The 16,123-nt window shown below is 42.9% G+C and overlaps 1 protein-coding gene across 7 annotated transcripts in view; it reads right to left on the minus strand.

The window, feature by feature from the left end:
* The window catches only part of NLGN4X (neuroligin 4 X-linked), a 315,738-nt gene that overhangs the window by 5,682 nt on the left and 293,933 nt on the right, over window positions 1–16,123 (minus strand). For all 7 annotated transcript variants that reach the window (XM_019417767.2, XM_019417773.2, XM_019417772.2 and 4 more), the window contains 2 exons: window positions 11,595–11,780; window positions 6,721–7,510 (listed from right to left, as the gene is read on the minus strand). In XM_019417767.2, coding sequence (XP_019273312.1) covers window positions 6,721–7,510; window positions 11,595–11,780 — 976 coding nt within the window. The remainder of the gene's footprint in view (window positions 1–6,720; window positions 7,511–11,594; window positions 11,781–16,123) is intronic.

Here is a 16,123-nt window from a genome sequence, read left to right on the forward strand (position 1 = left end):
AAAAAAAAAGTATACTGTTTACCACCGTATATATGGTATGCTATACATTGTAAATAATATACATCATAGCATGTATATTACATGGTACATAGTACACATCACAGTATATTATATTACATATTGTATGTATTGAATACTACAGTATATACAGTATAGTATATACTTCATATAGCATATACTCTATACCACAGGATTTATGGTATATACTATATGTTATATACAGTATATGCTTCATAAAAGTATAATGTAGAATATATACTCTGTGAAAGTATACTATATATCATAGTATATACTGCATAATGTACACTATATATATGGATAATTGTATCACTAGATATATAGCTATATATAGATACATATAATTATATGTAAATATAACTATATACACGGCATACAGAAAAAGAAATTTTACTACTTAACTGAGTGCACACTCACTTTTATTTTACTCATGGGATCAAGAAAAAAGAATACACATTTGTAGATCCTAATGCATGAGTTTTCTTTTTTATCTGTTCATTTATAAACATTAATATATTTAAAATCTTTTTATCTGATTTTTAAAAATACTTGCATGTTTCAGAAACATGTTGGATTCAATATAGCAACTCATGTTTCTTTTATTTGAGTCTTCTGAAATAAATTTTTGAAAAAATTCCTATTTAATTGGAATCTGCCATGGAAACTTTTGTCACCGATTTTTATTTTCTAAAAGCAAGGAAAGGTGGTAAGGATTCCTACTATTTTTCCATTGATCTGATTTCACTGAATTGGGTCTATTAGCTGTGTGGACCTTTTATTAAGCAGAGGGCATCTAGGAAAAAGAGTATTCTGTTCATGTTGGATATTGGACTCTTTTTGATGAAATTCGGTGTGCATTTGAAAGGTAAAGAAACACATTTATTTTGTTCTCAAAGAATAGAGCAGAGGATTTTGAAAATCCAGATAAGTAAGCTTTAGCCTGATACAATCTATCTATTAAAGTTCTTGGAGGTGCACGGTCAGAAGCCTTAAACCAAGATAAACTCACAGAGCTTATGAAAGTCCATCATTTTCCCTTGTCAAACACTCCAAAGACAGCAAGACCTCTAAGTGGGATATCAGTGTCTTGTTTTTTAGACTTGACTTCCGCATATGGCATGTTTTAATTTCCATGAGTAAAATTAAAGATCGTGATGATTAAGGATAAAAGCAATGGACGTATCTTCTCTCCCTAGTGAAAACCTCAATGCTACCTGCATCCACATTTCCCAGCACCTGAGACACACATTTTCACCTGTCACAATTTATTTGAGACATCATCTTGGCGGAGGATAGTCGAGTGCATTTCTAAGCCCTTGTGATCCATGTTATTTGCTAGAGATAGGTAATATGATTCCTTTGGAAACATCAGTAAACTCTCTGATGGGCTCCTTTTGATGGCACAAGATTCTCCTCACACCTAGCGTAACGTAGTACCTGGTATTTGTTACCAGATGTCTAAGAAGAAGGCTACCACGTGCACCTACACAACAGGTCAAGATGTTCATTCATTCTGCTTACAATGCTTTTTGGCCGTAAAGGTCATTTTAAGACCAGACACGGGCTGCAGTTCTCTCTAAGCCACGCACCCTAAGGGCCTCTTGAGTTTTCGCAAAGGTTGAAAATAAACTCATCACAGGATACCAACAACATCAACAGTCAAGATAGCATCTCATTAGACCTACACCGAGAGCCTTGGTCCTGAGACCAAGTCAAAAAAGTGGAATCTGTGTTGGTTGCATTTGCCATGCCAGAATTATCTTTGCATTATCTGAACTCCAATGGCATTTAAGTAAGGCCCTCGATGGACAATGCATCATCTGGTTCCTTAAAGTGCTGATTGTTGCAATATGTCCTACAGAGACCAACTTTTCTTTGGTGTCCCCACAAAAGAGTTCAGACTGAATCGGTGTTTGATCCACAAGCACCTGGATTCTATGGACCAGTCAGGGCTCGCATTCCCAAAGAGATTTTCTATGACACAGGTTGTAATTCTTTCTAAGCCTTTGTAAACCTTGGGATTAGTTTTCATTTTTCCTTGACATTGCTTTTCATTTAGCAAAACTTTCCACATCAGCTTTATTTTTAGGCTAGTACTTATTGTTTTGGCCTATGTTGTTCTTTTCCAGCACTGTTTCGGTTGAGTCTTCTTTTTTTATTTTTAACATTTATTTTTGAGAGAAAGAGAGTGTGAGCAGGGGAGGGGCAGAGAGAGAGAGAGAGAGAGAGAGAGAGAGAGGCAAGGGAGGGGCAGAGAGAGAGGGACATACAGAATCGGAAGCAGGCTCCAGGCTCTGAGCTGTCAGCACAGAGCCCGATGTGGGGCTCAAACCCAGGAACTGTGAGATCACGACCTGAGCCGACTAGCACCCTGGCAGCACCTTGGCTGAGTCTTCTAAGCTGGATCATGGGACCTTCCTTCCTTCCCTCCCTACCCGCCTTCCCCCTTCCGTGTCTTCTATACCCATATTCCCAACATTTACTTCTCTGTGATCCACAACAACAAAAAGTTGGCATATCATGTATTTACATTTAAAGACAGACATAAGGTCACACCTGTGAGCTGTGGGTTGTACGAAAAGCAGCACCAGGGTATACGCCTTGCCTAACATCCGAACAGTAAGGAACAGCAGTGTGTTGTCTGTAAGGTACAGAAGACTGGAAACAGCAGCCAGTGATAATGGCAAAGCATGTCCTGATGCCATGGACTCCTCTCTCTGTAGACAAGGGCTGTGACAAATGGCTGGGGAGATGTTCTTATAATCTAGCTCCTGTCTCTCTAGTGCTGGTGGGGAGCAGTTGATGGTCTGTGTGTCACGGTCTGAGTATGTGTTCTGAAGAACAGAGTTAACCAGCATGCTCACACTGTGGCGTCAGACATGGTTTATCCTACGTTGTTCCATTACTGGCACCATTTTGGCTCACCTTCCCTGGGACCACCGAAGCAGCCCCCGCCGGGGACAAGGAAATACGCCCCTGCAGAGAGCCTACTGCACCGCTACCCTAATTAAATAAATGAATAGCAACCACCTCTCACGACTTTGCCAAGTATTGACAAATACCTAAATCACTAGACTGCCCACCCGTTCCATCCTCTGTCTCCTTGTTCAACTGGCCGCCATGGAAATATTATCCCACACATACTGACGCTGGAAGACTCCACTTTGCATTTCACATTAGAGGAAGTTCTGAGTGACTCTCTTTAAGGATGATTTGAGTCATTTCAATGACCTTTCCAAACGAATGAAGAAAACTGACTGCATTAATATCCCTAAGTATTATTTCAGCCGTGGCCCACAGGCGCTGAGGAAGTAAAAATAGCTCCTGTTTGGATCCAGTCCAGGTTCTTCAGCCTGACATCCACAGCTCTCCATTGTGTCTTTCCCGTTTGCTCAGGGAGAGCTTGACTCTCTCTGAAGTTCTAGACTCCACTTAGGTGACACCTGTTCCCCCAAAACGGATGTCCTCCCCCTTCCGACCCCTTTTCCCATCTGTTCTGGCTGCTTTGACACCTTCATGAACACATACCATGAATGGTCACACGAATGCCTTTGGCCATGATTAAGCCCAGGCTATTTAACAGTTCCATCACTACGTTCCCCACACGAGGGTGTGAACCATAGGTGCTGGGCACAGAGATCTTAGGAACCAAGCTATGACATGAAAAGAAGCACTCAATAGCAGAATGCTGTGGTATTTTTAATCCTGGCTCAGCCTTTGATAGGTCTTGGTGAAAATATCCATTTCGTGCTAGGAGATCTTTCCCGTCGCGTGACACTAATTAATTTCCTTTACCGTTCTTCTTTCTTTTTTAAACGCCAAGAGGGCATCAGCCCCAGAGCTCTTGGCAAGGCAAGAGGAGCTAACGAGAATTTAATGGCTTTGTTTGGAGTTTGCCATTTTTTTCATGGTTCAGTTACACTGGTGATGAATGATCACCATGTAAGAAAAATCATATAAAGTCCATTTCCAAAACACATAAGGGAAAGAAGTATGTGGTTTTAACTAAAGTGAGTAAGGATGTTTAGATATTACTTAAAGAGTGCTATGTTTGGATGAAAATGTAGGGAAAGCAGATGGCCATCATTTGGGAAATCTTTCTGCTTCAAGAGCATGACACTTGGTTAGGAAAGGCATCACACACCTGAGTTCAATGACACAACTGGGCATCATCCTGCCTTTAAAAGGGGTGATGAGTTGAATTGTTCCCCCATCAAATTAATACCATATGCCAAACTGCTAACCCCCAGAATGTGACCGTATTTGGAAACAGGGTCATTCCAGAATGACCTCAGAATGTGACCGTATTTGGAAACAGTGTCATTCCAGATGGAATCAGTGAAGATAAGACGGGGCAGGTTGGACGTCTAAACCAATATGACGGATGCCCTTAGAAGAAGACGGCCATCTGCAAACAGACACATAGGGAGGCCACCACATCACACAGACGCAGAAACCACAGTCATGTGGCTGTAAACAGGCAATGCCACAGATAGCCTGCAAAGCAGCAGGAACTAGGAAGGAGCACAAAACTGTCCCCTAGAGATTGTAGAGGGAACTCAGCCCTGCCAACACCTGCATTTTGCATTTCTAGCATCCAGAACTGGGCAACGATAAATGTCTGTCGTTTGAAGCCACACCGTTTGTGGTACATGGTTACAGCACCCTAGGGATGTTATAATAACATCATAAACAAGGGTGACATAAAGATAGTCGTTGACTAGGGGACGCCTGGGGGGCTCAGTCGGTTGAGCATCTGACTTCGGCTCAGGTCATGATCTCGTGGCTCGTGGGTTCGAGCTCCACATCGGGCTCTGTGCTGACGGCTCGGAGCCTGAAGCCTGCCTCGGATTCTGTGTCTCCCTCTCTCTCTCTCTGCCCCTCCCCCACTCGTTCTCTCTCTCTCTCTCTCTCTCTGTCTCTCTCTCAGAAACTACATAAACATTAAAAAAATTCGTTGGCTTGATGTCAATCATCTCCTTGTTGAGGAAAGAACCCTTAGGTGACAGGCAAGCATCTGTCCCAAATATCTGTACATCCTCCCTCCCCTACTGCCTCCTATGCCCACTGTGGTTAGACCAAACGTGTAAAATGTGACAGTTGGACGTGGGTACCCATACAATACACTTGCCACTCTATAAACACGCCATACTTTTGCTAAGACCTCCAAAACTCTGAAGACAGCGTGCACACAGTAACAGTTGGAATCGTTGTGAAAGAATGAGCCCTGAGCATTGAGCCCTCAGCACCACGAACCCTGTCTCTAGAGCTGCCTCAGACTCAGGCACTGCGGGCTGCTGTCGTGTGGGCGCCTCTGTCCCACATCTGGAGTGCCACGGGAAGACGCACATTCCCGCGGAGAGGGAGAGCATCTCCGATTTTAATTCAGGGCAAGAGGCTCAAGGTTAATGAGAGAAGCCCACCCAGGTAGAACAGAACGATACCTCATTAATTTCCACAATCACGTTGTTAGACAGGAGAAAAATGAAAAGTTGCTGTGACTTTGTAGCCATTTAAAATGCTGGGGAGTCGGGGCGCCTGGGCGGCTCAGTCGGTTAAGCATCCGACTTCGGCTCAGGCCATGATCTCACGGCTGGTGAGATGGAGCGCTGCGTCTGGCTCTGTGCTGATGGCTCAGAGCCTGCAGCCTGCTTCGGGTTCTGTGTCTCCCTGTCTGTCTCTGCTCTCCCTCACTCATTCTATCCCTGTATCTCTCAAAAATAAATAAAAACATTTAAAAAAAATTTAAATGTTGGGGAGTCTTCTGATGCCTGGGTGGCTCAGGCGGTTGAGTGTCAAACTCTTGATTTTGGCTCAGGTCATGATCTCACAGTTCATGGGATCGAGCCCTGGGATGACAGTGCAGAGCGTGCTTGGGATTCTCTCTTTCCCTTTCTGTGTACTCCTCACCCACTGACACGCCCGCTTTCTCTCAAAATAAATAAACCTGAAAAAATAAAAACTTGGGGAGACTTTTCTATCCTTGCGTGCTTGGAAGCTGCTCAACAGGATATCGGTATGACCTGTTGTTATGTGTGCCTCTTGTGGGTTTTGTACTACATTTAGCTGAGGTCCTTTCCTGTGAGGTATGTATATACACATATATATGAAATATATATTTATGAAATAAATATGTATAAATGATATATAGATGAATAAGTATTTGCCAATATGTGTATATACAGGAAATAAATCTCATAACTGTAGAGAAATATACATACGTGTGTGTTCATATATAGTATAAACACACATGGATCGTATTTCTTAGATGTATTATGAGACTGAATTTGTTCTCGTGGCTACGCAATAAACACAAATTGCCATGTGGTACACGTGTTTTGATAACCCTACTATTTACCAAAGGACACGAGGTCCTATTTGATAACCCTACTATTTACCAAAGGACACAAGGTCCTATTTGATAACCCTACCATTTACCAAAGGACACAAATTCTGGGATTGGCTTCCAAAGGTATTGCCGTTTACCCCTGAACCCTGGAGTGGCAGGTAGAAACAGACTTTTAAGTATGCAATGAGCACTCTTAGTAAAAATCTGGTTGGCAGAAAACAATTTAAGGAGGAGGAAAAAGCGAGGCCCCCCACCGTTACCGTGTGTGAATGCATCCTGCACTCCATTCGTCATGGCAGAACCAGACAATCTAGGAGAAGAGGAAGAAAAACCTGCTGTGGGGAAGCACGTACCCGGTTTTGGCAAAATTGGTCCAGTAGGTCATGACCACTGCGCTGAGCATGACGTCGTTCTTGGAGAAGTTACAACTGAAGAGTTCAGTAGGGCCAATCATGGGGATCCCAAAGACGTAGGGGACTTCGTCACCATGGGCTGAGTCCGCCCAGCTGGGCTTCATTTCACTCTGGCAGTGGTGGTAGAAGGCATAGAAGTAAGTCGGGGAGCCGTACTGAGCATGCAGGTCAGCCGTGGCCACCGCAGGGGCCACCCACTGGTGATCCGTGAAGAGAGCCACCAGGGTCTTTCGCCGCGTCTCGGGGTTTTCCTTGTCTGCCCAGTCCGTGTACATGAACTTGATGGTTTCCCGCAAAGTGTCTTTCCCCTCTGGGTAGCCGTAAAGGTTGTCCACAAAGTTGGACACGGAGAAGTCAAAGTCGTTGGGCGTCACACCATCTTCGTTGTCCACGATGCCGTCGACAAACTTCAAGCCTTCCCCCTGGTTGACACCAAGCATGATGTCGTAATTGAGGAACTCCCCCTGCTCCATCAGGATCTGAGGGTCGTCTGGGATGACGTCCCCGTCGATGACGGGGCCAAAGGAAATGTGGTACGTGGCCGGGGTGATGGTCTGCTGAATGAGCTCCTTGTAGTTCTTATTCCGAAGGCATTCCACCATGTCCGTTGTGTCCAGCATGTTGCAGCCGACTTTATCTGCCAATATCCGCGTGTACTTGGCTGGCTGGTAGTTCACTGCCCAGCTGGACAGTGCGGTCCCGCTCTGGATGATCGCCTTCTGGAACAGACCTGCAGGTGCAACGTTGTACACATGCAAATGAAAACCCGAAAGACAGAAAAGCAGCTTTTACTTAGCAAAGAAGGCTCTGATTGTCTCTCGGGCATGTGAATTTCTGGATACAGTGGCATTCAGCGCTTTCAGGATTTTTTTGCTCATTTCCATCTCCTTCTCTCCTCCTCCCCTTCCCGCTGGACATTTGTTTTATGGGATGTTATTACACACACGCACACACACACACGCACACACACACGCGGTTTAAGAAAATGGTAAAAAAACTTTTAGCTCCAGTGGTAAAAAAATGTGCAATCTGTTTATCACTCCACAATTTAGGGTAGTCTAGCCGTTGGCATCCCCAGATGCTGTTATGAATAAAGCCACCCAGGGTAATCACCTACCTCCCATTCCTTAAAAATATGCTTTGAGCCAGGAAGATGTTAAAGACCATTTTGCCTCACCGGCAAATCCAGGTATCACTTCAACATGCAGAAAAAAAAAAATCCACTAAAATCAATTTCAGGGTAAAAATTCAGAGATGTATTTCTGTTTCCACCCTCAATATATTGGATGTATTAAGCTTTCACAACGAAAATATTAATTAAGCTAGCTATTCCTAAAGGAATCCTCACTTGATTGCCCAAGTAAAATGCATTTTTTAAAAAAAATCACTGGTCTCAAAATTGCATCCATTCGAATCCCAGACTTTCCTCTAATGTATTCTGCCACATGTTCAAAATGTCTGTTTCATGAGAAATAAAAAAAAAAAAGGGCAATTTGATGAGTAAAATTCTGTGTGGCTTACAATATTCTCTCAGTTCTGTCTAGTGCATGAATGTTGGGAAGTAAAAAAAGATTTTTTTAAACCCTGTATTTTTCACTACTACAGGACAAGAGCTGATGGGGTATAAAATGATAGCATTCTGTTTCTTATCTCTTCCTGCCATTTTCTTGAATTCCAGCATGATGTAGCTCTCATGTCTCAGGAGACGCTGGCAGAGTAATTCAGCTGGGAGCCCAAAAGTTCGTGCCCTGTAGAGTTTTAAGGTCATGCAAGCAATCAAGTGAGGAAACATGATTGCAATCAGGAAGATGTGATTCTAAAGACTGGAAGATTGCCCAAAGATGACACACAAGAGAAGACGTTAAGTTGATCTGGTTTTGCTCAATGCATCATCAAAGTCATTTGGGGGCCATTCTCCCAGAGTTTATAATGCTCTCAGACATGTACAACTACTGATGTTTGTGTTTGGCTCTAAAGATTAATGTGTTGAAGCCTCTTAAAGAAATGATGTCAATATGTGATCGATTGAAAATTTTCACAAGTTAAAATAATCAGGATTAGAAAAATTTTGCTAGATGTTTTTTATCCTGTTACAACTATTGGCCATGACTGACATAGCTATGTGTTTGTGTGTGTGTGTGTGTGTGTGTGTGTGTGTGTGTTACAGAATATAATTTCTGATAAAACTTGAATAATTGGATAAAGAAAAATACCACTCATACTTCATACTATAAAATTCAACCAAAATGTTTGGTTAGCATTTTACTGTCATTCCTACTTGGCTATCTATCTCCCCCTCAACGTTGTTTTGTACAACTGTGTCCAGTAGATGCATAGCTTTCACACTGTGTTTCCCAGACCACTGTACGTCTTCAGCACAATTCTTAAATATTTTAATTATTGTTCCTTTGAGTAAATGCATGTGTTCCTTATAACTTTCTTGTCTTTTTAATCTTGGAGCTTCTCATTTGATTCTTTGCTATGATACTGTGGCAAACATCTTCAAGAAAACATCATTTTCCATGCATCTGTTGATTGCTTTTTTGGGGACTACATCGCTAGAAGTATAATTCTAAGGCCAACTATCTAGTTATTTTCATAGTGCTCATTACATTGCTGGGTTGTTTTGAAAAGCTGCTGTGTAGAGACGCGACCCATGCCCAGCACGGCCATGGAGCTTGATCACTTCCGACATGCTGATTTAAGTAATTAATGCTCTTCCTCCAATTAGATTTGGTTTCCTGTGTTTGATTACTAAGGAAGCTGGTCCTGACTACTTGCTAACTTGAGAACTGGGATTATATCAGTTGAAAAGTGGGAAAGTCTAAATATTTTTTGGAATGCTATAGGTATTGATATTGCCAACAACCCCTCTAATTGTCCACTGTTTCATTTTTGTAAAAATGAAGTGTTAATATAAATGTGAGCCCGTAATGTGACCTCTCCTTAGACATTATGAAATAATCTATAGCCCTGTCACCTTTGATTTGACCGATGGTTGCTTATGGCTCTTGGATTGAGCATCCTAATAACAGGTGCATTTTGAATCTCCTTACTAAGCCACAAATCTACTGGTCACATCAGTGCCTGTTACTAGTTAAAATTTCTACTCGAGCTGAACATTTGTATTTCCTAAGAGCTACAGAATACCTTGAGAGGAAATCTGAACTTCAACACTGGAAGCCGAAAGTGGAGAAGCAGTTGCTAGGTAAAATACCAAACAGGAGAGACAATCAGGGCTTTCCTGATAGTTGTTCTGTGCGCAGATATCCATGAATCCCGTACAGCCAGTCTATTCTGCACAGAAGATCAAGGCTACCCTCTACTCTGGCACAGTTTTTAATAGCTAAGGAAGAATGGTGGGAATAGGTTTGAATCAGGGTCTGGGAAGTTGGGTTTCTTCCCTGCCTCCATCACTTGCTGTGTGACCCTAGGCAGGTTATACAACCTCTTTGAGCCTCAATTTCCTTTTTGATAAATGAGGGCTTTGGGGTAGATACACTTCAAGGTCCTCTTCAGTTTTTTTGATTCTATTTTATTAAAATTCTATGTATTTATTAGTCTTTAAAATATTTTGACCCTTTCATTCCTTTTGCAAGACTCTTTAAGGAAAAACAAGTAACTCCTTTAAGGTTTCAAGTGCTTTTGATGAAAATGGTTCAAATAAAAATGGTGCAATTCTTCAACCAACCAATGACATGGAAGGAAATATAACATGACCCTGATAATTTAGATCATCACCAAGAATGTTTATTTGCATTTTCTTGGGTTGTTTGTTTATTGTTTTTTTTAATGTTTATTTATTTTTGGGAGAGAGAGACAGAGCACAAGCAGGGGAGGGGCAGAGAGAGAGGGAGACACAGAATCCAAAGCAGGCTCCAGGCTCCGAGCTGTCAGCACAGAGCCCAACGTGGGGCTCAAACTCATGAACTGTGAGATCATGACCTGATCCAAAGTTGGATGCTAACCGACTGAGCCACCCAGGTACCTCTGTTATGTTTTTGTTTTTGAGGGGGGAGCCAGGAAGTTATTATGAATGCATCTAATTCTAGTTGACTTCTCTCTTAAACCCCTCCTCTCAAATTGCTTGGAACATCAGTCATCAGTGGACACAAGGGAACCACCCCAAGTTAGTGTGGGTGACCCAACTGACTTTTAAAACCACACGACCATGAGCCGCGTTGCTTATGGAATGTAAAAATGTGCATCCGTCTTCCACATGACTGTTTCTCTTCTCTTTCTCTATTATCTCTCCCAAGTTGAAATGAGAAGACCTTAAAATTTAAAGGTGACCGAATAAAGTCAGGAAGGCAAAAGCAAAGTGTTGGTCTTCCTATAAGAGTCATTATGTTCCAATTGTTGTAACCAGCACTGAATTGCTAATATTTAAATGGTTAAAATACAAACAAAGCTGAGCTAAAAGAAAACAATGTGAGGGGCTCCTGGGAGGCTCAGTCGGTTAAGCATCCAACTCTTAGTTTCGGCTCAGGTCATGATCTCATGGTTCTTGGGTTCAAGTCCCACAACGGGCTCTGAGCTGACACTGCGGAGCCTCCTTGGGATCCTCTCTCTTCTTTTCTCTCTGCCCCTCCATCACTCACGCCTTTGCATGCTCTCTCTCTCTCTACATAAAAAAAACTTAAAAATTTTTTTTAAAGAAAGCAAGGTGAGCTCATGTCATCTGGGGACTTTCTGCAGAGGATTCGAGAGAGACTTATGGTGACACCACCAGCAGGCACCTTGGATATGAACTCCACATGTGTTCACCAGTCAGCCCTGGGGGTCGAGCACCAACACGGGGATGCCCTTGTTACCTTCTGAATAGTGCGATAAGGTCAACAGACTGACGCAAGACGCCCCCGCGCCTGAGCCGAAGATGGTCACTCGCTTGGGATCCCCGCCGAAGGCCCCGACATTCTCCTCAATCCACCGAAGTGCCTGGATCTGGTCCAGGAGCCCATAGTTGCCTTTGGCTGCCTGGTCACCGGTACTTAAAAACCCTACAAGAGAACACAGGATATTTTGGGTTGTTGATGATAACAAAGCACATAAACATCCCCGGTATTTGGAAATAAATCTCATGGGGGCGCCTGGGTGGCTCGGTCGGTTCAGCGTCTGACTCTTGGTTTTGGCTTAGGACATGATCTCTCAGTTTGTGGGTTCAAGCCCCACATGTCAGGCTCCGTGTGCTGATGGTGTGGAGCCTGCTTGGGATTCTCTCTCTCACTGTCTCTCTCTTTGCCCTTGTCCCTCCTGGCTCGCACACATACTGTCTCTCAAAATAAATAAATAAACACTTAAAAAATAAAGAAAATATATCTCATGGTTTACCCTGTTCATTCTTTGGTTGTCTTCCTATAAATGAGAAGCACCAGTGGAAAGCATTTTTCATGGCAGGAAGGATTATATTATGTAAATAATCGTGATGATGGTTATTGCTTCTGTTTCTATTGGTTCTGTTTCTGATGATAAAATGCCTCCTCTATGAGTCTGTACAGGGCTAACATATCAGGCAAAATCAATCTCAAATATTTATAATATATGATAATACCAGAGACCATAAATTTTACTAGATTCAAGTTATCATTTGTCTACACACGTTGGTTGTAAAATGAGAAAGTCCTCCTTGAAAAAATTTTTCAGGGATATCCTAAAAGAAGTTTTTCAGGGGTGCCTGGGTGGCTCAGTCGGTTAAGCGTCCGACTTCAGCTCAGGTCACGATCTCGCGGTCCGTGAGTTCGAGCCCCACGTCAGGCTCTGGGCTGATGGCTCAGAGCCTGGAGCCTGCTTCCGATTCTGTGTCTCCCTCTCTCTCTGCCCCTTCCCCGTTCATGCTCTGTCTCTCTCTGTCCCAAAAATAAATAAACGTTAAAAAAAATTAAAAAAAAGAAGTTTTTCAGGGAAAAATAAGTGTGTGTGTTGGGCTGGGGCATCTGTGTGTTGGTGTCTGTGTGTAAGTGTGTGTGTGTGCATGTGTGTGCAGAAAAGCGTTACAGGTTGTCAGCTTCTCCCCATTGAATTCCTTATTGATATTTTCATTCTTTTTAATGCTTAAGTTTCAAACTAAGCGACAGATCCTGGGGACTCCACTCTTACTTAGCGCCCACCCCTTATAGACCACATATTAGAGTCGCACACAGAAACATGAAACTCTGTAATCTGAGCCGAATTACGGTGCGTGTTCAAATCAGTGCAACTGTCCCTTGAAATAGCACGAGCTGGTATGTCTTATTTTAAAAATAAGGATGATTCTATAAACTGAGGAACCAATTTCACCAAAGGCATCACGTTCCTAATTCGTCCTCAGAGGCTGCAAAGAAGGCAACCCAAAGCTTTTCCTGTAGCAACGTGGTCAGATGGAAACCAGACTCGTCTGTCTCTCTCTCGTGGCAAAAAAGATCGTGACCTCGAAACAAGCCTTCCCTCTGATGTCTGACGTCGTTTTACGGACAGACGGGTCCTCTCCTTCTCAAATTCCATGCTTGTTCCAGCCTCCGCCAAGGTTCCCGTACTGCACACATGTTGATCTCCCTTTATATCCACTTCTGTCTTGCCTAGGCCTTCTGACAAAACAACACCAAACGCTAAAAAGGTGTTTTGTTTGCTTCTTAGTCATTTTACTTTCTTATATGTGCCCTTGCCCCCAAACACCCCCTTCCATCCCACCTCCTTTTTTTTCCAGCCATTTCAGTAAGTGCTTATTACGCTCCTACAGCCACCCGCTGCAGTGTTTGGGTGAAGACAGACTGACTGAGGCCCTGAAGTCACACGAATCAAAACCTGGTTCTGAAACGGCGCTAAGTGAACTCACGATCTCCTGTATCTGCAGAGATGCATGGCCAGGGCATCTCGAAGATTCAGGCCTCTCCAGCATTCTCAGGGGTGGAGCTGAGATGAGCTTGTCATTAGTGGGAACGTTCCGACGTTACCAACCCCTCCCTTATTTAATTAGCAATTACTAATTAGCGTTTCATGCCAACGAGTGTTCCCTGGCTCTGGCATTCATCATGCAACCTTTTGCACAGTTTCTCATAAAATGCATCGCGCCCTGCTTGGGAGCAAAGGCCCTTTCATGCAGCTTTATGTATGAAACGGGCTCATAATGGTAGTTTGGGTGCCGTTTAATAACCATAAGACAAGCCTCTCTTTCCCCATTAAGGAAAGCGGTGATTCATTCCTAAAGGCTCCAGTAATTTTCTGGCAGAACCGCTCTGTCTTCAACACATCCTTCCTCCACTCCCTCTCCCCCTCTGTGAGCTCTCCCAGAATGACCTATTTGCTTATTTTGTTTCCGCGGGGCACCAGTGAGGATTTGCAACATACGGTGAATCGCTAGCCTTTATGGAACTGAAGCCCCTCCCCAGCAAAACATGACTGTGGTAACCTCTCCAATGGCAGGCTAATTAATATTCTATACCCTGGCAAATCTTAGCTTTTCTAACAGCCTCCTATTGAAAGGTTTGATCTTTGCGATTCTGAATTCCTTCCAAAAGTCCTGAGGGAAACAGCTCTCCGTGCATGCCTGAAGTTTAGCAAATGAACGTGGGTTTTTTTGAAGTTGGTGTTTCCATAGTTGCTGCCACGGAATCTTCATTCACTGCATCATCCAGGGATTTTTTTCCACCCTCTCTTTTAATTTAAACAATCAACAAGGCAGAGTTTTTATTGCAGGTGCAGAATGAAGGCAAGCAATTTTATTTTACCCTGCAAGAATATATTTCTTCCCTATTCTGATTGTGGAAATAGAGTGCTTGATATAATGCAGATACAAGATGTGTATCAGTTTCCTATCATGCAATTCTATGAACGTGAGAGTAGATAATCCGTTTGGAAACGGCCATGCACATCACCAAAGCCGAGTGCTGGTAGAGGCATCCTTAGAAGTCTGTCCCCTCGAGAAGCACATCTCTCTCCATATATGCTGTAGATGAATTAACAGAAGCAGCCCCTTGGCTGGCTAAAACCAGAGATTTTAAACAAATGGCTTCTTTCACTGATAAGCACTCTTGGCTCCAAATCCGTTAAGCATTTCAGCTGATGAAACATTTGGCTTTTGAGATTTACTGTCTCTGAAATGAAGATTGTAAATCAGTCAGCCCCCCAGCCCCCCTCCCCCCGCCCCAACCCCCCGCCAACAACAGAACAATGAGAGAGAGACAGAAAGCACATACTTGAACTCAGACCTACTGTGACAAGATCGGGACCAAGTTTCATTCAAAGCGCTGGAAGGAACCAAACAATATACATACTCACAAGAGATAAGCTCAGGTGTCCAGTGGTTATTGTAAAATATGGTCCACGAGAGGGGTGCCTGGGTGGCTCAGTCGGTTAAGCGTAGGACTTCTGCTCAAGTCGTGATCTCACAGGGGTTTGAGCCCTGCGTCGGGCTCTGTGCTGACAGCTCAGAGCCTGGAGCCTGCTTTGTATTCTGTGTCTCACTGTCTCTCTGCCCCTCCCCCGCTCATGCTGTGTCTCTCTCTCTCTCTCTCTCTCTCAAAAATGATTAAACATTAAAAAAATTTTTTTAATATGGCCCATGAGAAATGCCCTCAAGCCAGAAATCACATTTCCCGCCTTGCTCGTTGAGTGAAATGGACATTGTGTAACAATGAGCACTGAAGTCGGTCTTCATACTGTGGCTAGGATACACAGATTCAGGCTTTTGTGGTAGGACATCACAATCTAAAGGTGTCTTGCTCTTCTGAATTGCACCATAGGGCTTAGGAGAATGATTCCAGGTCACGTGGCTTTTCACACAGGCAAGTCAGTGGTTATAACGAAGCCCGATGGTGCCAGATGCGACGGCCCTTTTGTTCTTCTGTAATAGAACTTTAAAGCTACAGTTAATTTTCTTTTAGGACATAATTCATTACATAAGTACAGGAGACCTTTTCTTGGGTGACCATTAACTAAAAGATAATTACCAAGAGAATACAGAATATTTTAGTGTATAATTTTATTGTGTGTATTCACTTGTGATTGGTGGAACTGGAGTCTCAACTGTACTTCTAAAAGAATTTCTGAAATACAGTGGAGACTATATATTAGTAGTACCTATACACATATGTATATGTAGGTCATATATGTATATACATATTCGTATAATGTATACGTATATAGAATGTATATGTATAAATATGTCATTGTGTGAGAACATACGTGTATGTAAGTATGGGATAGATTAGATAGATAGATGATAGATAGATAGATAGATAGATAGATAGTTATAGGGATGGATACATAGATAGATATAGATGGGTGGGTGGATGGATGCATGGATGGATGGATAGAGAAACAGATACAGAGTAGCATGGGAATTGACAAATCATTAGCCATTATTAAA

Source organism: Panthera pardus, unplaced genomic scaffold (genome assembly GCF_024362965.1).
Source record: "Panthera pardus isolate Hobbes unplaced genomic scaffold, ASM2436296v1 HiC_scaffold_27, whole genome shotgun sequence".
Lineage (NCBI taxonomy): Eukaryota > Metazoa > Chordata > Mammalia > Carnivora > Felidae > Panthera > Panthera pardus.